Source organism: Polypterus senegalus, chromosome 1 (genome assembly GCF_016835505.1).
Source record: "Polypterus senegalus isolate Bchr_013 chromosome 1, ASM1683550v1, whole genome shotgun sequence".
Lineage (NCBI taxonomy): Eukaryota > Metazoa > Chordata > Cladistia > Polypteriformes > Polypteridae > Polypterus > Polypterus senegalus.
This window is the reverse complement of record NC_053154.1, coordinates 197898660-197920854: the sequence shown is the minus strand read 5'-3', so window position 1 is coordinate 197920854 and position 22195 is coordinate 197898660. Positions and strand designations below refer to the sequence as shown.

The 22195-nt window shown below is 40.8% G+C and overlaps 1 protein-coding gene across 1 annotated transcript in view; it reads right to left on the bottom strand.

The window, feature by feature from the left end:
• stk25b (serine/threonine kinase 25b) overlaps positions 1 to 4139 on the bottom strand; it is a 64640-nt gene extending 60501 nt beyond the window's left edge. Inside the window, exon 1 of the mRNA XM_039766545.1 lies at positions 3729 to 4139. Coding sequence (XP_039622479.1) covers positions 3729 to 3767 — 39 coding nt within the window. The 5' untranslated portion in view covers positions 3768 to 4139. The remainder of the gene's footprint in view (positions 1 to 3728) is intronic.
• Positions 4140 to 22195: the final 18056 nt, after the last annotated feature.

The following is a 22195-nucleotide window of genomic DNA, read 5'->3' as shown; positions in this document are numbered from 1 at the left end:
GTGCTGAGCTATTGTGCACAACTGCTCATCTTTTAAAATTGCTGTATCTCATTATATTGTCTGCCCATCCATCCATTATCCAATCCACTATATCCTAACTACAGGGTCACGGGGGTCTGCTGGAGCCAATTCCGACCAACATAGGGCACAAGGCAGGAAACAAAACCCAGGCAGGGTACCAGCCCACCACAGGGCACACATCCACACACTAGGGTCAATTTCGGATCACCAATGCACCTAACCTGCATGTCCTTGAACTGTGGGAGGACCCGGGAAGTGAAGCCAGGTCTCCTTACTGCGAGGCAGCAACGCCCTCATTATATTGTGATTTAAATATAATACACAATGTATAAACCATTTTCCAATGTGTGTGTAATCACAAGGTGCGGATCAATACTTGACAACTGTCTTGGCTTGAAAAATTGATATTTCTAGCAACTTTGTAAGCTTTTACTCTGACACGCCCCCATGTAAAGCATGAGTGGGTACAAGATTTTTTGTTTTTTTAATTTATAGAAAGCACTTAACTTTATAACACAATTTTGTCTACAATTGCATATATATCATGTTTGTGAAGAAACAGCTTTAACTTGAAAAATACCAAACTTATCCTTTTTGCTGCAAGGGTTCAATTCAAAACTCTAACCATGCTCTACAGATGCCTACATTGCACTGCTTCCCAACTTCCAGTCTCTGGTCTTTTTTATGACCATTCAAGAAGTATCCATGCTAATGCTAGATGATACTTTTAAGTTCTCTCTCTCCTAATCTGTTGAATAACCATTCCACATTTCATTAGAACTTCTAAATCAACTTAGGTTCAGGCACCTCTTGAGCCCACACACATTTACAAGTACCTTAAGACTGATTAAACTATTAACTTCTGAGCTCTAACTGGATATCAATAGCTGTATTAACCTAATCAACCATTTAGAAGCTTTCTTTATGTACAGTAGAATTTTGTATATTGTGAAATGTCCTTTGGCAATCTTAACACTGCTCCTAAAATAACAGCTAACATGGTTTAACCTATACCTATTAATATGTATGGTATGTACATTACATCATTGCATTTAATATACATCAATAGCTTCAAATGCAAAGAACCCACATAATGTTTTGCTGGTGACTAGGGGCTCCATGCATTATTAAGCTACAGATGAGGAAGACACAGTACCTTATCTCTGCACCTTGTCTTAGCATTATTTTACAAAAATCACATTTAGCCATTTGACAAACTCTTGAGAATATACATGTGGCAAATAAAAAAGAGAAATTGCATGTGCTGATAATAACATAGGAGGACTGTGTCTCTCTTCTCCTCGTGCCACTTTGTGCAGCAGTGTGATTACAGTAGGTACACAGGCATAACACTCTCATTCTCACACCACAATATTCCAAGGTGAGCAAGACAATGTGAGAATATTTAGAAAAACACATCTTGCTTCTTCTCTATCCACTGTAGGGAAGACTTAGTAAACATGAAAGTTGAATTTGTATAAACTGAGGTTCTGTTGTATTTGGCTTTAGAATTGTATTCTCTGTTGCTTGTGAATTTGTATTTTCTAGTCACTTATTTTATGTGTTATGGTTTGCTTTGTAAGCCATCTTGGAAGTATAGATGGATGGACAGACAGACAGACAGTCAGTCAGTCAGTCCCATACAACAATTAATCTAGTGCTACTTTCATACTGTCCTATTCTCTGTAAGGTTTTAAACTCATAAAATGCCAATTCTTTCCTAAGCAGCACCTGTTCCCAAGAACAATAGTTTAATACTTAATGCTTTATCAACTATAAAGCATTTTCTGGGTAGATTTAAATTACAGAACTTTCACTACTTTTGACATCACATGCTAGCTTTTAAGAGATTGGAATAATCCCAGTGTGGCACAAATTGTTGTGGAAAATAACCTAACATTGAGTCTAAAACACTGAAAACCTATGTTTACTGTGGCATAATACTGATTTCTGAACTTTGAATTACATAAAGACATTCTGAATAGCACATCATTAGCAGAATTCAGACATATGCTTGCAAGTCCAAACGCTTTATAAACTAAATCTGTGTGGTTCACAAATTTACCAAATGATTGGCAATTTCAGATCACTTCAAGTCTAGTAAATATAAACAAAAAAGCAGTAGTCATACCCCCACAGTGCCCTGGGGATCCAAGTCTACAGTAGTCTACATTTATTTCACAGCACACTGCAGTTTCTGAAATTATAAATCGCCATATACGAACTGAGCAGTTGCTACTTACAAAATAAAAATAAATTTAACCACTTTAACTTGGGTCTTTCTTCCCATTTTAGGAGGTTTGCAACTTCATAATAGTTCAACTAGATATTGTAGTAATATAGCATAATTACATAAAATGGACAAGAATCACAGCCAATTGCTGTTTAAGAATTTATGGATGTTGTCAAGTACAAACATGTCATTTCAAAAGAAGAAGAATGTCTAATTGTAGCAAAATGATTCTTCTCACGGTTAAAAGTTTCTTTTCAGAATGCTTGTGCTTTTATCTCAAAATTAAAATGAACTAATCATTAAATAAAACACACACCCCACCTAAATGCTGCTGGATTAAATGGCACCCACTACCTATGCAAATGTTTTGATATGAAATATTGGATTTGCAAAGTAGTCTGAGAAACTATTCACAAGGAAAGATCTGTTGACATATTCAGACAAACAGCTGCATCACATACCTAGCTCAACTAACAACCAACCTATGCATAACCTACAAATACATGAATCACAATAGCATGTGCTTCACTCCAACAATTCATGATTTAAAGCACATATCAAAGATCTTGTGAAGGTGATGAAAAGCACTATATAGGCTACAGACTATGTTTGGTTTGTTATGTTGTAATTTACAAGACTTTTTATTATAAATGGCTTACAAATGCGGATCAACTTATGATTATGTTTTCAATGGTGAAACAACATTATTTTTTACACTGTACTGAATCAACTTCATTCTACGTACTGGTTGAACATTCAAACATTACACTGCTTTGTGGCAATCTCCCTTTTAATGTATTACAAAAAATCAGGATTGTCCGCGGTAAGCACATAACTCACCAGGAATGGCATAAAACACTTCTTACGAGCTTAGAAGCATTTTCAGGGTGTAAAGACTGCTTAACTTCGTGAGGGCTAAATCAAACATGAAAATCAGCAGAACAAGGGTAAAATGCACCATCATACATGCCAATCAGCCCTTTTATTGTTCCAGTCTTCTATAGAAGAAAGTTATCATAAACCCGATTCCCAAGTGTAAAATATGCGAACCACAATCTAAGTATAAACTGGATGCTATCCAATAAGACACGTGACCAAACTTAAGCTGATTCACCAAGGGCAAGGCTGGGCATTAAAGAGTACTGAACACACCTTCAACCTTGTTGCCCCAAGACTATACGGCTGTGATTTCTAGCTGCCATGTTTCATTCGAAAATAAACAAAGTCGTTGACTCTGAAGCAAAACGTAACCTGAATGGCATGATATATTCTGGGCAGGTATCGCCTGGTAAGATACTGAGAGTTGAAACATCCTCATCAGCAACATACGTACACAGCTAGGAAAGTGGCCGGTCTCGTTCCAAGCTGCCACCAAAGTCTACTTCACGAAAGGCAATATTTCTCCCTTTGATTGCTATCTCTTACACCGCCCAGCTCTCCCCCCTCCCCTTTCCTTTCCTCCCGACGGCCTCACCTGGTTCCGGAGGTCCCGCAGGTCTCGCAGGTGAGCCATTCCACTGGCAAGCAGGTCGAGCAACGGTGGTCTCGATCCTTTCTTCCGGAAACAAGAGATAAAGCGTTACTTTTTTCTTTCAATGTCTCCCTTCCCCTTATTTCTTTTTTTTCTCAATTATATCCAACCGACACTCCTTTTCTTTCCAGGAGAAACACTTTTCAAATAGTAATTTGTCAGACAGGCCCTATCATGGCCTCGCCAACAACCTTATTTCCCTTCTGCTTTCATTTATCCAGTCGGCCAATTCTATGTGTGAGACAGAAAAGACATAAAAAGTCTCCCTTGAAAGGCTAAATTCCGTAGGCAGATCTCTTAGTTCGCCTGTCTCTGCCCGAGAGAACACAACCGAAACGGACATGCGCAGATATCACCCGCCCACTTTCTGCACCGCATCCTTATGCATCATGGGAGTTGTCGTTTGCTCTTACCACCGTGAATGTGCTTGCCGGGATTTGTAGTTATCTACGGTATTTTCCATGCGGCCTTTTGGGAGCCAGACTGAGTACTGTATCGGCATTTTTTTGAAGACATGATCTTCGGAAGTAATGCGTCTTTATACTCAAGGACAGCGTCGTCGAAATTACCAGTTGATACATTTTTTAAAGCGATGTATATATAATCTCAATAAATCTTTACGTACATTTTACAAAACCGCATTAATGAAGTGCTTTATAAATCAAATTATGTTAACGCACCAGAAGAAACGATGTTGTAGCTAAAATAGGAACAAGGATTAAAACACGAAAATGTTTAATTTCTTCCTGCTTTAGCGAACAAAATGCAATATGTTCTGTGAATTTCCCCTTGGGTTTAATAAAGTATCTTATCTATATATCTATCTATCTAATCTATCTATCTATCTAAAATCATTCATACTAACAAAGTAATTTATTACGCACTTTGTTCTATTACAAACAGACATCAACTCAATCTTTTCTAACAGTTGTTTCTGCAGATAACGTCAGTCTTAAATAGCATCCTGTACATCATGGGCCATCTGCTTCCCCCGGTTAATTTTTTAAGAAACAGATAATGCACAAGGGGGATAGTTTATTTGCATGCTAATTTTTTTTTTAATTCATATAACGCAACAATGTCCTGGATTTGATTCCCATACCTAGTGGTTGTCCTCACAGAGTATTTATATTCTTTCCAGGTTTCTTTAGGTAGTCTAGTTTTCCTCCCATATCCCAAAGATATGTTGGTTATATTCATTTGTAATTCTAAATTGAACCTTTGTGAGTGTGCATGTGAAATGTAGTTGTGTGCATAATTGGGCCTTTTAATGAACTGGCACCATGACCATCACAGTTTCCTGCCTTATACCAGGTGCTTTTAGGATAGGATTTTGCCCCCTGAATTGGATTAGATTGATCTTGATCCAATTGAACTTTAACCTAGGTACACTAGGCTTTGTTCCATTGTTTTCGATTGCACTATATTGCATGTGCCTTAGGCAGAAATAAAATTCAGAAAGAATCCTCATTACTGAGATTAATATATATATATATAGTCACAGGGGCTTGGCGTCCTTACCCAGCCGGGACGCCCCGGCACACTATATTCAGAGGAAGTAGCCTTGGACATTGCAATACCTAACCCTGAAAACTAGTTGGCCACCTCCCTGGGATGGAACAGTGCCTCAGGTTCCCGCAGGGCTTCCTTTGAATTGGAGTTGGGTGCAGCCCTGTTGGTCCTGCAGGTATATATATATATATATATATATATATATATATATATATATATATATATATATATATATATATATATATATGCATACTGCACCTATTGTAAAAGAAAGAGAGGACAATGATAAAGAGTTGGTTTGCCAAGACAGCCACCCCATATAATTGGATGCAGCAAACACAGTCATCTCTGCAGAATCAAATTCAAACAGAATAGCTTTTGGTTCTCCTGGCAGGAAGAGGTAGGTTCAGGTGGACAAACACCAGAAGTGAAGTCAGAGGTGTTCTAGCCGTCAGTCATCCAGTCTGCAGAGGGAGGTAGTGAGAGAGATGTTAATACACAGTGCCAATACAGTATAGTATAGTAAAGCTCTGTGATACAGTTTGCATATTTGTAGCTGGAGATCCACAAAGGGAGAAAATAAATCGCATATCTTAAAATAGGCTTTTATTCAAAAGCTTTTGACAATCTACTAGGTGTCATCATCAGAGAAAAAAGTAACTAGACTTACAGGAATCAAAGGCAATATATAGAAAATGGGGGGTATTAATAAGGTGGGGTTTGGAGGATGTTGGTCATAAAGTCTTTTTTATAATTCTGATGTTCTTCATTTTAAGCCTTCATATACTGGGTTCATGTCTAAGTGTCTGTTAATGTAGTTTTTGTTCATAAACTATTTAAAGATACACAACTCATTTTCTCCCTTTGTGGATTTCTATATAAGATAGTACTGAATCCTCCCAACATGAATCCATTTGCAATACCTACTTTTGAAGACTTCTGTGATAGCTCCTGGTGCAAGACAGTAAGCTTAATGGCAGCCCATTGTAGGACACACAGACAAATTTGACTCTTTTAATTAATTGTTACTACTAACAAAAGCAATTCAGGCTCATATATACAAGTGATAAAAGAAAAACATTGTTGTAATAAACTACAATCAGAAAATCTCAGAGCAGATAAATATCCTGCACATGTACAAAGTATGTATCCTTAAATGTCCCAAGAAAGATATAATCCAATACAAGGTGATCTGTTTTTGTTCAGTCACAATGTGTTGCAGAGAAATCAGGTAGAAAGCACAGTTTACACAGAAGCCTCATCGATATCTTCCAGACATAGTGCATTTGTTAGGGCTATGAAGAACTTCACAATACTTTCGGGGATATAGTGGTATAACCAGCATACAACAGCAAACAAAAATATTACATATTGGTGTTTTTATGTATTCTGTCACACATGTACATTGGAGGATCACCTCTAGGGCTCATTTGAAGTACGTAATACCACCCCAGTGCAAGAAGGGGTGCTATCGTTAACTATATCATAGCCTTCTTTCTCCACAGTCCAGAGAAGATGCCCATTGAGAAGCTGTGCATGCCAGAAACAGAGTCAGTCTATTAAAGCCGGAGTGACCCACAAGATGGAGATTTGTGCAACCTGAGCACTCAAAGCCAGAAGCACAGTACTTTTTGTTTCTTTATGGTTAATCCTTTAATTCAAAGCTGAGTGCTCTAGTTTTGTTTGTGATTGATCATTTTTTAGTTGATACACCAGCAAGCATTTGTTTTGTTTGGACTAAAGAATTAAATGGGAACAACCAGGTTGCTGCCCCAATGTTTATTTCTGCTCCCTCCTTCACAAGACAACAATTATTATAATAAAAAGTAGTACCTAAAAGGTCAATCAATTACCACATAAAACAGTGACAAATCAAGGCAGGGAAAAGCAACCAGATTCCTTATTGTAGATCTCAGCTTAAAAATGTAAATAAGTCTCATACCAAGTAAATAAATACAGGCCAAGTACAGTATAAGTAAATGAAAGTGCAAGATAATACTAAAAAAACACACCTTTACTAATAAGGGTGGAAAAAGGCAATACAATTAAGGATTATACAGAGGATACAGAATGTTATTCTACTAATTAATAATCACAAAAGTCATGTCAAGTAAGTACTATCTTCAAATGAATTTGAAGAATCCAGCGTGCCTCTATCCTCAAGTAATTCATCAGTGTGGAGTATGCATGTTGGGAGAGATTCCAGCTCACTGATAATCTGAACAAGAAATGCCTGCATTGAAATTAATTGATAGAAGAAAATTAAATGCAGCAGGCAAAGACTGTGGTTTCCAAATTCCTCTTGAGTTGGTTCTGGAAGCTCCTTTTTTTCTTTCCAAATGGTTTCTTCAACATAGGCCAATTATGAGTTTGATTGGTTTGCATCTTTTTTAAACCGCATAGTATGTTAGTTGAAAAATATACAGGAGGATGTGCCTTGCATCTTAAAAATTTGCACAAGATGGGGCTGGGTAACTATGCCAAAGATTACATGCAGTATGGTTTTCATGGGTTTTGTTTATCTCTAAGCTTCAATGATGTCTGATTTTTTTTTTGTTTGTTTTCTTTCCCCATTGGGATCAAGTTTATATGTTGCTTCCATTCTATGTTTCTTTTTTCTGCTAATTTTCCTGTCCATATTTCTATAGTGGATAATTTAAAATTAAATAAAATTCTGTAAGCAAAGTTTGAAGTGGGCAGGAATGGCCTGGAACACCATTCTGCCTCTAAAACTTTAATTTAAGCATTCACTCACTTCCCATTCAGTTTCTTTATTTTTAAACCCCCGAGGATACCTTGTAGTTTTAAGGTTAGTGACTCCTTTTTCTTGTGTGTCAAATCCAAAGAGGATTTGTAAGAAAAAACAAAATCAAACTTTGAGTAACTCATTAATTCAGAGATTGGCAGAACTTGAAAACGTGAAAACCTGAGGAGTCGAGAGTGGTCTATTCAATATGCAGGAGGGGCTTATTGTTGGCTGTATATGGCTGTTAGCATATCTGTATGCCTGTATGTATATAGGTACGTACCAGTGTACTGTGAACCTCTGAATACAGAAACTAGCTTTCTAAGTTAAAAAAAATGAAAGAGGATGGAAAAAGCTGAATCAGGCTCCAATATTGTAACAAACCCCAGATGCCTTTTGCCATGTCTCTTTGTTCAGCACAGTATGGACACAGAAAATTCTGAAAGCCATAACAAAGATGATACTGCATCTGAGGAAGGTGATCATCCACAATGCTGGGCAAAGGAGCAGTTTGATTGACTACTACTTCATAATGGTAAACTGGGATGCAGAATATCTAAGTCACTGAATTCACTTGGCCCATCTACAAAGCAAAGCGAGAAATTATCAAATGAATGAGTGAGAGTATTGTCTCCTGAAGTGGAGCAGAGAGAGGTAGTCAACAGAATTCACTAAGAAAATAGGTGTTATGTTTCAGCCAAAGTTTATTCCCTTGCTTATGTTGATTTTTTAGTTTATTGTTTTTGGTATTTTTCAGTTTTTATTTTTCATATTTTTATGTGATTTCTGTTATTTTGTGTTCATGATATAACATTTATGTACTGTCTCCTTTAATGTTTTGATGTTCCTTGCACTTTGTGAGTGAAGCTCCAGAAGGCGAGGCCTCCATGACAACACTGTTGTAGGGTTCTCCCTCTATCAATATATTAAGACAGTAAGAAAATCTGATCAGCAAGTTATTGATTCATTTTTGGAGTTTGGAGATTATTTGAAGTATTGCTTTTTCTTTGGATTTACAGTTTTTTGTGACTTTCTTGATCTGTTTTCTGAATATTGAATACTAGAATTGGGTCTTGTTTTCTTTGGATTGTCTTTTAGGCAAATTCTTTTTACTCTTGCTTTTCTATTTGGTGCATCCTTTTGCTTATCTTTAAATAAATTCTCAGATTATGAAGATTTTGGTTTAGAGTTGTATAAACAGTCTAGAGGTTAATGAGTTTCTTCTCCATTTGCAAAACATTTTTGTATATTTTGGAGCTTTTATAGTCTTTTTGAACTTTCAAGGCTGACTTGGGATGAGCCTCTTCAGGGCAGGTGTAGGTCTTGGTATGCATTGTGGCTCTTTTTGGAGGCCTCGAACATTTTTTCGATGTCATTTATTCCATATTACAATGGTAGGTAAGAGTATCAACTCAGACCTTTGAAGAAATATCCAGATAAGAGTCTGCAGGGGGTGTTGAGCCATATGTGCTAGATCAGCAAATAATGAGCTGCTATGCAGTGCAGTAATGCAGCACCTGTATTTGGCAGGCATCTCCCAAGGCCAACAGTAACTAAGAATACAACATCTCCCAAGATGTACTATACTGCAGGAGTTAGTCAGGATCTGTCACAAAGTGCTACATACACAACTGCTACTGGTGTCTGTGTGTCAGGTGATCCTCCACCACTTCTTAAACAAATATTCACAGACAATCAAAAGCACACAAAATGTCTTAACAATTCTCCATGAAAGAAAACATTAAAAATACATCTAATATTAATCTAATTATGTTCTGTATGCCTTTTATTTTTAAAGGGTTATTATTAAATGGTTGTGTGTATAAATTACAGCATCCCATGACTTCTTTTTTCCCACTGCAAACACTGGCTTGGGTCAATTTGATTTTCAAGAAATAAGATTTGATTTTCGTTTGTTCTGAAATAATTTGTTTTTAAAGCTGCTGCTTAATGAAGATGTTGATATGATGATACAGTGATAGGGTTATAGCGTCATTATTATCATAGGTTTTTAGGTATAGATTAGCATTGCAGTTTCACAGAACCCAAGTCCAGATATTAGATTCAACGCTGACTGTGCTGAGTTAACTAATTCTTTCCTTGTACTCAAGGTTCTTTTCACAGCCCTGTGACTTACAAGTTAGGTTAAACTGAGTTTCTGATTGTCCTTGGCATAAATGAATGTATTGTAGGTATGTATGTGAGTGTAGCCTGATATGAGATGGCACCCAGTTTAAGGCTGGATACTGCCTACTGAGTGATGCTAGTAGAAAAGACTCTGCAAAGGAAAAGGTGGGTTAAGAAATTGGATTGTTAGATGATTTTTGAAACTTGATACTTTAAAAGTCATTTTTCCATGTTTGTACAGTATGTTTCTATACTCTAATTTTAGTAACAATGTTTGAAGGGATTGTAATAGTGTGGTACTCTCATGGAAGCCCTTCATACTCAGCATAACACCAACATTCAAAAAAGGAAAAAAAAACATACTTATTGAATAATACTTAATTGATTGTTTGATACAGTGAGAACATAAATACTAAAGAAGCAAACACCATCTAAAGCTCATTAAACAAGTCTTTGTCTCCTGTTACTCTTCTTCTCTTATTTTCATGCTTCCTGTCTGCTTGCCTTCCTGTGTTTTCTGAATTCAGATCCTAAATTTGCATTCAATAAGTCACTGAACATGTGGCAGCTTTAATCCCCATACCACATTCACTTCTAATTAAACCCCAGAATCACCTTGGGGGTTACTGGTTTCTGGTTTCTGAAGGGACATATGTCTAGACCTATACTTTAAATGGTTATATCTTAAAGGCACTTCCCCATAGCCATTATTGGTCAGTTATCTTCCAGGCTTCATTCTTCTCTTTGAATGGAGCACATTCATGGAATACATATACAGGATGTACGGTGCCCTAGTGGAATCTACCATCTCACAATGGCATATACAAGACCTATACTTCTGTCAGCGTGAGACTGTCTCTATATCTTGGAAGTTATCTGTGGGACTCCCCCTCTACTGCAAATCACCTTGTACCAAACTGGTGCTGCGTTTATTCCTGTTAACAAATGTCAAGTTCACACACCAATTTTCTTCGGTGACAGCCAGTAGACTAACCACATGCACTTCAGAACAGGTAAGCCACGTGAAGTTAAGCATGTTTGGGCCAGTACTTGGATGGGAGATCATCTAGGTAAAAGCTAGGGTTTCTGCTGGAAGAGATGTTGCTTACTCATTGGTCTTTATGTGAATCCCAATGGAAGTGTGCAGTGATGGGGATACTGTGCTCTAAAAATGGCACAATCCTTCTGATGAGACGAGGTCTTGAAACTTTGTGGTCATAACAGATCCCTGGGCATCTTTTGAAAAAGAGTAAAGCCTTGTCTATTCTAGCCCCAAAATGATCCTCTATCTCTAATTGGCTATCTCTTTCACCACTTTACCACCTAATAGATAATGCGTGGAGAGCAAACTAGTGCAAAATGGTTGCCATGGCATCCAGGTGGATTGCTCCACATTGGTGTTTATAGAAGTGGTTTGCCTCTTTCTATGCATATAACTTGAAGTAGAGAGAAAAGTGCTACATAACTGCAATTAATTATTATTAATTATTATTGTATACTAAAGAAAGAAACAAGGTTTAGACAAAACATTCAGTTAAAAATTAGAACTACCCTTTAAATCAGAGGTTAGTTGGAATGAATGCCGACCAAAATGAGACTACCTGAAGAGCAAATGTGGGTATCCTGTCATTCAAAGTGCAACAGAACAAGGTGTATGTGTATACTGGGATTGATTGGAATCATTTATTCAGAATAACAGACGCTTCCTGAAGCTGAATGAAAGATTATAACAAACATAAATGAATTTTAGCTGTTATCTGAATATATTCAGGATAAGCAACTGAGAGACATTTTTCTGTGTACAGGGGATTTGACTACTAGACTTTTTCAGTGCATGAAAGGAACTCATGGGAAAATTATAGCATCTTAGTTACTGGAAAACCAGTCATCTCATCTCATAGAGAGAAAAATGCTTTCTCCTAAAATATTAATTGTAAATATTCATTGCTGCAATATTGTACAAGTTAAAATCTTTTATCGTAAGAAAACAGAAAGACTTTCATGTGGTAGTTATTGCCTATAATGCATCCTGTTAAGGATTCTCTCATCTTTAACCTTAGAACCATCACCCCTTTTGAGTCCACATCTTCCCCCTATGGGCGGGCCACTGTGTGGTTTCTGTAAATGCCATTGTTCTTAAAGTACCTACTGAAATAAGCCTTGTGCAAATGTTTTTAAGCCTGTCTGGGGACACAGCTTATGTCAGCCTGAAGAAATTAATACATGTGAACCACTGTATTCTTTCATGCAGTCATGCGGTAGGGCACATTTTTATGGAGGACTATTTCGGACAAAATTAAATACATAAATAAATGCGCAAATAAATAAAAGTATTGTGAAATGTGAGCATAAATAAATAAATATATCATGAAATGAAGCCTTAATAAATAAATGTATCATGAAATGAGAGCCTAAATAAATAAATGTGTCACGAAATATGTTTTTCGTTGCTTATTTATTTATTTCATTTTGTCCGTAACATTCCTGCAAACCGTCATGAAATACGACTTGAAATAAAACTGTCACTTTCACTCGTCAAAGTTGAGAGGGTGGGCTCTAACACGCCCTCTAGTTACTGATTGGTGAATCGATAGCACAAGAATTAATTAGAAAAATGCTTACTACTGCTGATGAAATGGATTCTGCCGAAGATATTACATATTTCAGAAACAGAATTGAAGATTTATCGGGAGAAATTACAATGTTGGCGGCCCTTTTAGACTCCGATATAGATGAAACTATTTTTGAAATTATCGAAGAACAGGTGGAACGGACTCTACTACACTCCAGTTCAGGTGATGCAGTACCCTGCTCTGGACGTCCATCCTTTGACATTCCAGCTGAATCAATAGAACACCTTCTGTTATGCGGTTTAAAAGTACGACAGATTGCAGATCTATATGGTGTATCGGAGAAGACAATCACAAGGTGAATGAGCCAATTTGATATACGGTAAGCTGCAACGGCTGTATTAGTTTAGGTACTTTGACATGGAAGCCCAAAGCAGCTCCAACTAATATTTTGAACTGAACAACTTTGCCACAGAGCTGTAGAGTTGTTTGAAAAAGTAGCTGCGAATATGCACCTGACTTTATACTCGTAAAACAAGGGTTACAGTGGTGTGAAAAACTATTTGCCCCCTTCCTGATTTCTTATTCTTTTGCATGTTTGTCACACAAAATGTTTCTGATCATCAAACACATTTAACCATTAGTCAAATATAACACAAGTAAACACAAAATGCAGTTTTTAAATGATGGTTTTTATTATTTAGGGAGAAAAAATCCAAACCTACATGGCCCTGTGTGAAAAAGTAATTGCCCCCTTGTTAAAAAATAACTGTGGTGTATCACACCTGAGTTCAATTATCGGAAGAAATTACAATGTTGGCGGCCCTTTTAGACTCCGATAGGCTATAGATGAAACTGTTTTTGAAATTATCGAAGAACAGGTGTAACGGACTCGACTACAGTCCAGTTCAGGTGATGCAGTACCCTGCTCTGGACGTCCATCCTTTGACAATCCAGCTGAGTCAATAGAACACCTTCTGTTATGCGGTTTAAAAGTACGTGTATATATGGTGTATCGGAGAACACGATCACAAGGCGAATGAGCCAGTTTGATGTATGGTAAGCTGCAACGGCTGTATTAGTTTAGGTACTTTGACATGGAATGCCCAAAGCAGCTCCAACTAATACTTTGAACTGAGTATTTACAGTATATAAATGATTTAGATATATAAATAACAAGCTGGTTAAGTTTGCAGATGATACCAAGATAGGTGGACTAGCAGATAATTTGTAATCTGTTATACCATTACAGAAGGACTTGGATAGCATACAGGCTTGGGCAGATTTGTGGCAGATGAGATTTAATGTCAGTAAATGTAAAGTATTACACATAGGAAGTAAAAATGTTAGATTTGAATATACAATGGGCAATTGGAAAATCTAGAGTACACCTTATGAGAAGGATTTAGGAGTCATAGTGGACTCTAAGCTATCAACTTCCCAACAGTGTTCAGAAGCCATTAAGAAGGCTAACAAAATGTTAGGTTATATAGCATGATGTGTGGAGTACAAGTCCTAGGAGGTTATGCTCAACCTTTATAATGCACATGTGAGACCTCAAAATTGTGTGCCGTTTTGGTCTCCAGGCTACAAAAAGGACATAGCAGTGCTAGAAAAGGTCCAGAGAAGAGCGACTCGGCTGATTCCAGGGCTATAGGGGTTGAATTATGAGGAAAGATTAAAAGAGCTGAGTCTTTACAGTTTAAGCAAAAGAAGATTAAGAGGTGACATGATTAAAGTGTTTAAAATTATGAAGGGAATTAGTACATTGAATTGAGACTGTTATTTTAAAATGAGTTCTTCAAAAACACGGAGACACAGTTGGAAACTTGTTAAGGGTAAATTTTGCACAAACATTAGGATGTTTTTCTTTATACAAAGAACAATAGACACTTGGAATAAGCTACCAAGTAGTGTGGTAGACAGTAAGACTATAGGGACTTTCAAAACTCTATTAATGACTTGTTTTGTTTATCAGCTGTGATATTAGGTTGAGCAAAGAGCAGGAAGTACTACTTCCTGGCAATGCTTGGGCCCTGGTTCAATTCCCAGTACATGTACATTTTATAAAAAGCTTGTATGTTCTCCCTTTGTTTATGTAGATTTCCTTTTGTGCTTTCTCCCTCAGTTCAAAGAGATGTTGTTAAATTGATAGGCAAATGTAAATTGACCCAGTATGGGAGAATGTGTTAGTATGTTTTGCAGGGAAAAGTGGTGCGCTGTCTAGATTTTGTTTCTTCCTTGTCCACTGTACATCCAAAATAAGCTTTGTCTCTCTGTGATCACGTGCTAGATAAAGAAAGCTCTGCAAATGGATGGATGGACATTGAGTTGTAGTTTGTCATTTGATGCTTTAATAAACAAGTTGCTATCCCCAGTTATGTAAACTATCATCTGCTAAAGGCAAAGCCACATCAGACTGAGCCAAAAAGACTTTTTCGTTTTCAGCAGCTATACAGAAACAGACCAGGGTAATGTAAAAAATGCAGACAAAAAGAATACCTCTGAACACAGAGAGAGAATATTGGAGAACAGTCTTTCCTTTTTTTAATTAAAGCAGATACAGTTGTGCGTTACAAAAGAACAGTTAACTGCTAAGGAAATGAAACTGGAGGCTGTAACATACAATTTTTTTGTCATCTAACTCTGATATAAGAATGCTACCTCTCATAACGCTTCTGCTAGTTTTGTTCAGTTTAGAACAGGCAGACATAATAAATGTATTATTACTGTGATGCTCTGTTGACAACCTTGCAACAGACTTGTTTTTATTTTAGTGTTTTCTTGAGGTTTATATACACTGTGGTCCCCGGCCGGGGCTGGAGCCGGGCTGAGACGCCCAGGAGGACGAGAGGATGGCTTGTGCTTCCTCCAGACCGCGAAGGGGCGTCCGTCCTGGTTATGTTGGGGGCCTCGGGTAAAGGGCTTGGAAGCCCAACCCTGTAGGGACCCGTGGCCACCGCCAGGCGGCGCCCCAGTGCCTGCTTATCTCGGGAGCCCGGCACTTACGCCACACCAGGAAGTGCTGGGGGGAAGACTTTGGAGGACACCCGGAGAGCTGCCGGGAGGACAGCCGGCACTTCCGCCACGCTGGGGCGTGGCCAAGGGAAGAATGCCGGGAACACCTGGTGCTCATCCGGGAAGCATATATATATGGGGCCGCCTCACTTCAGTGAGCAGTGGATGTCGGGTGGAAGTGGACAGAGCTGGAGAGAGGACTGGAGGCGGCCAGGAAAGAAAGGCACAGGAACTGTGAGCCCTAGACTTTGGGGAATCGGTGCAAGAGACACTGGGGTTTGGGTTGCACGTGACTTTAATTAGTAAATAGTGTAAATAAATAGTGTGTCGTAATGAACAATATGTCAGTCTGTGTGTGTTCGGGTCAAAGTTCACAGTGGCGTAGTCATGCGGGTTGGGCCGTCTGGTACAAGACGGGGACATGCATTTCCTTTGATCAAGTCTGTGAACGGCCCAGCGCAGCAGCGGACCCCACACACTGGCCACGGGAGCGGTCCGTGCACAACCCCGCGGGAGCGGTTTGCCCCAGAGACTGTCGCCAGACCGCAAAATGGCCATCCCCGGGTGCGGAGGAAGAATAGATGTTGCCAGAGCGCAGCGGGCTACGAGGGTCGCGCTGTCGTGAAGGACAGCCAGGCCGGCGTTGCGACGCCGAAGGCCACACCAAGGCAGGGGCCTCGGAATGACGGGAACCGGGAGGTGAGTGCCCTGCCCTGCGGCAATCGGCCCTTCGGGGTCGTGCTTACCTTTTTCCCTACAGGGAGGGACAATCCGGATCCGCGTCTGTGGCAGGAGCACGGCGGGCCACAGGCTGTCGGCAGCACGACGGGAGCAGCAGAGGAGGCTGCAAAATCGAAGCCGCTGCAGCGAGGAGGCACGTCACCGCACCCAGAGCAGGGGAGACAAGATGGCTGGGATTGGCTGGTGTGTCTTGTGTGCTTGCCAATGATTGGATGGAGGCGGGACCAAGGAACGCCAGTCTCGTGCCTAAGAGGGACCCGATTGGGCCAGAGGGAGTGGCCCACAGGAGGCAGGCGTTGCGTGGTGCTGATGGACAGGTAAGCCCACCGACATCTGTCTCTTTGTTTCCACCAGCGGCTCGGCGCGAGCCGGAGGAGTTCCTTCGGCCCACCAAGTCGTCACTAATGCAGGTGCTTGGTGATCTCGTGCTCCACTTGGAGCAGCTGGAGGGGAAGGCGGTCGCGTCGGGAGAGACGCCGCGTCTGACGGAGGATCGGCGCGACGCTGGAGCCTTTGGCAATCGAGACACCACGGGGAAGGTAAGTGGTATTGTCCCCGTAAAGCATAAAGGGGGATCCGCCGAACATGGTTGCGACTTATTTAAGGAGGACCGACTTTGAGTAAGCGATCCCCCCACAGCGGACGTGGTGGTGCAGACGGCCGATCGGGCGAGGAGAGCGAGTACGCAGGCGCTGGCAGGACAGGGGCTGATGAGTGCCCTGGGTCCTAGCGCCCTGTGCTCCAAGCCCGCGGCAGTCTCCTGTCGCTCTGCAGGGACGCAGATGGGGCTGGATTTGAGCTGTTGCCATGCTCAGACCCAGACCGTCAAGGCGTCCAAAAGGAGGAACCGAGGGGTGAATGCCAGGACCTCCGATAGGAGGGGCGTCTCGCTGGGGGCGAGCGCCCGGAGAAGGGCCATCCTCTGCGGGGGCAGAGGGAATCCCCTGGGCGGCTAGGCAGTCCCGCGGACAGCGAGAGGACGGGCATGGAACCTGCGGCGGAGGACTCAGGCAGGCAAGTCGGGGGGTGTTGGAGGGGGGCAGGAGCACTGCCGATACAGAGACTGACAGGACGCTAGGGGTGAGTGTCATGGCAGTGCTTCTGGCCCTCCTTTTGCTTTTTTCACAGGTCCGAAGCCCCAACGAGCGCTGGAGCTGATGCCATTTGGGACCTGCGCTCCTGGAACGGGCCGCTCCGCGGGAGGGCTCCCCGCCGGGAGGCCAAAGGTGACCCAGCTGGTGGGGACGGCAGGGGCGAGAGCGGCGCACAGACCAGAGGGCCGCGTTTGCGTCGGAGGGGGTGCCGAACGGAGATGTCCCAGGGTGCCGTGTTGGACCCTGGGGACATAGTAGGACCCTCTCTGGGGACGTGCTGCCCTTTCGGGAAGTATCGCTCGGACCCACGTGTCCTCGCTAGCGGTGGGGCACTGTGGTCCCCAGCTGGGACGCCCAGGAGGATGAGAGGAGGGCTTGTGCCTCCTCCAGACCGCGAGGGGGCGTCCGTCCTGGTTATGTTGGAGGCCTCGGGTAGAGGGCTTGGAAGCCCAGCCCTGTAGGGACCCGTGGCCACCGCCAGGCGGCGCCCCAGTGCCTGCTTATCTCGGGAGCCCGGCACTTACGCCACACCAGGAAGTGCTGGGGGGAAGACTTTGGAGGACACCCGGAGAGCTGCCGGGAGGACAGCCGGCACTTCCGCCACGCTGGGGCGTGGCCAAGGGAAGAATGCCGGGAATACCTGGTGCTCATCCGGGAAGCATATATATATGGGGCCGCCTCACTTCAGTGAGCAGTGGATGTCGGGTGGAAGTGGACAGAGCTGGAGAGAGGACTGGAGGCGGCCAGGAAAGAAAGGCACAGGAACTATGAGCCCTGGACTTTGGGGAATTGGTGCAAGAGGCACTGGGGTTTGGGTTGCACGTGACTTTAATTTGTAAATAGTGTAAATAGTGTGTGGTGATGAAAAATATGTTGTCTGTCTGTGTGTGTCCGGGTCAAAGTTCACAACACTTATGTACTGCTAATAGAGTTTCATCTCTTTAGGATGTGGTTGACATTTTACTGACTGAAATGGACATTTTGTTTTTACATAAACTCTTTAAACTTTGCAAGAAAGGTAAAAATTGTAACAAAATAAAAAAAGGGTATAGTGTACATAGATTTACAAAATTGAATTGATGCCATTTCCTCAGATTGATCCAGGTATAGTGAATTTCTTTGTGAGCAATAATAGTTGGCATTCATCACCATGGGGTTTTCTGTGTTCCTAAGACCTGGTTGTTACTTGCTGGGTCAGGATCATCTGGTAGTGGTGATCATTGTTGTAGGAAAAAAACAAACAAAAAACTGTACACTCTGTTCTGGAAAAACATGAAACTGGCTAATGGGTAAAAACAGAAAGTAAAATTAAGTGTTGAGTGCCTGAGAGGAGTGCCCTCTGTTGTCTGTATTTGGGCCATTAGTAATTAATTTATATTAACATAATAAGATCTTAACCGTAAACTTGAAAGATCCATAGAAGACAGAAAAATCAATAGAAAGGTAAAATATCTGCAAACCCTTTTAAGCACTTAAAACATTTAACTTAATATTGTAAAGTAAGGCAGAAAACGTACAAAATTCAAAGTGACAAAAATAATTACTTTGCACAGCTTTACAGTTTTTCTCAAATGCTAAAACACAAAAGCCAATCCTCTAAACCAAATGACCAGTTGTCTAAACACATTTACTAAATCTAGCCATTTTCCAATATCATAAACACATTTCACATGAAGACGCAATCCTCCGTTCTCATAAATCTAAACACATTTTTCCTTGCTAAAACACAAGTTGCAAAAGAACTCTGCTCATATTCTCAAATGAAAGCTCATGTGATGCAAAATGCTTGCCACAGTCAACAATATTTGAACACAATGAACACACCTGGCGTCATTCATTACACACAACAACTCAAACTTGAAGACACTTGTTGCTAATGCTGTGACCACATGTATAAAAGCAAGTTCAGAGTGCACAGTTTGCTGAAGATTCCAAACAAACACAATGGATGAAGGCAGAGTCAGGGGAAGAGGAATTTGTGTCAGAGGAGGGAGAAGAGCTGGCCATGGAAGAAGAGGAGCAGGCCAACGAGGAAGAGGAGTTCAAATCAGAGGAGGAAGAGGAGCAGGCCAACGAGGAAGAGGAGGAGGCCAACAAGGGAGAGGAGAAGGTCCAGGAGGGAGAGCAAGACAACCTCGCACCATCATTACGGACGAGATGCGAGCAACAGTCATTGACCATGTCATTGTCTATGGCATGACAATGGCTGAAGCAGGACTAAGAGTCCGTCCAAACCTGAGTAGGTTCACCGTGGCCACCGTTATCAGGGCATTCAGACAACACAACAGGTATTGTACTCTATTGCTTTCTTTGTCACAATACAGTTTTACAAGCCTGTGAAAGTAGTCTATTGGTTTCAAATCAGTTATTGTAAAACATGTCAATTGACAACACATGTTTCTTTCTTTAGAGTTGAAAGAATGCCACATAGAGGTGGGAGGGTTGCCATATTTACACAAGAAACCCTCATTGTGGATATGGTTCGTGAGAACAACCTCATCAGACTCCGGGAGATCAGAGACAAAGTCATTGCCGATAATGTCAACTTTGAGAGCATTGATGATGTCAGCTTGGCCACAATAGACCGAGTTCTCCGGCGTCAAAAGATGCGGATGAAACAGGTCTATAGGGTTCCCTTTGAGCGCAACTCTGCGTGACACAAAGACCTACGTTACGAGTATGTGCAAGTAAGTATACATCCATGTTCACAGTACAGTTAGTGGACATACTGTGTTGCTCAGTGGCCTACATTACTTCTGACAATACTGTGCTACCTGATTGACTGTTGTTCTGAACACCTGTGCACTTTCACATTTTCACAGAGGATATAACAGTTGGACGCGATGGCCAGACCTCATGAGTACCTCTTCCTGGATCAGGCTGGCTTCAACCTGCAGAAATGAAGGCAAAGAGGCCGTAACATCATTGGCCAAAGAGCCATCACTGAGGTTCCTGGCCAACGGAGGGGTTATATTACTCTATGTGCGGCCATGGGTTCAGAGGGGCTTGTCCACGGGCATGCTGTCCTTGGGTCTTACAACACCCAACATCTCCTCACCTTCCTAGAGGAGCTAAAAGACATCCTCCTGGACCGCCAACAACACCATCCTAGGCCCGCACATCACATTTATGTGATCATTTGGGACAATGTCCGCTTCCACAGAACAAACCAAATCAGAGAGTGGTTCACCACCAACAGTAACCACTTTTTAAACGTCTGTCTGTCACCCTACTCCCCTTTCCTGAACCCTATAGAGGAGTTCTTCTATTCTTTATGACAGATAACCATACACTAGAGAGAACCTCCTAAGGGCAATGGAGTTGGCCTGTGTTGACATCCCAGTGGAGGCCTTCCAAGGATGGATTCGCCATTCCAGGGCATTTTTCCCGCGGTGCCTGGCAAGAGACAATATAGCCTGCGATGCGGATGAGGTGATGTGGCCCGATGCAGCTCAGTGACATGATGCCGCACAGTGATTGTGGTGTGTGTGTGGTGTGAATAAAGTAAATAAAAAAACTTCACACCCTGATCATGTTTTCAAGAGTACTGTTGTGTGCAATAGATTCTGTTTTTGCATTAAGTTGTGTTACAGTAGTGTACATGCAGAATTTTCTATAGATTTATACTCTTCATATGAAACTCACAAATCTAAATGCCTAATCCTCTGCAGAGATCTAAGAAGATCCGTTACTGTAAAGTTTCTGAAAATATGCATTGGCAGTTATGAAACAAAGAACCTTCTCACAAATTGAGCATTGTGTTTTCAATTGTTTTGCTGTAGTGTGTAATGATGTGTATAGTGTTTACATTTTTGAAAGCTTCGAGCTGCTCTTTTGGTGTGAAAGTTTGAGTTTTGAAGTGAGAAGGTGTGGTTGTGTTTATGTAGCTTTAGAAAAGGGTGTTGTGTTTAGACATTGGGGAACATGGCAGAAACGTTTGTGAAATGTGTTTTTAGCATTTAAGAAAAACTGTAATATTACTGACAACTGTCTTTCAAATCAATGTTTTGGTTTGTCAGATAGCTGACATAAAGTCTTTCAAGGTCTTATGATGCCAACTAATGATTATGGCCAAGAAAGGGTAAAATATCTAGCCACTTTGGTGCATCATTTCCACTTCACTGGGGAGAAACAAACACATTATACCTCTGATAGGGAACTTGTTCTCCCTTCTCTTCCTTTAAACATTATACTCTATAGAAGAAAACCAATGTTCACATGTTAAATAGTTTTCTTAGACTCCTATGATAAAATACCTTCTTATGAAATACTGTATATTAATATCATAATGCCATAATATATGAAAGCACCTGATTACTGAGACTTTTTTTGTTAGAGTCCATCAGTTGAAATGGTGCAAGATCTAGCATGCATTCCAGGATTAATTCCTTCCTTGTACCCAGTGCTGCTAGGAAAGGCTTTAGCTCCCAAGACCCTGTATTTAAAGTAAGGTTAAACATGTAAAGTATGAATGAATAACATATATAATGGTGAGGTAACCTATGAAGAGAATAAAAAATTGTTTTATTCTTATAACAGATTCTATTAAACCTGTTGGATTCACTGACATTAGGAAAAATAGATCAAAACTCTCTAGAAAAA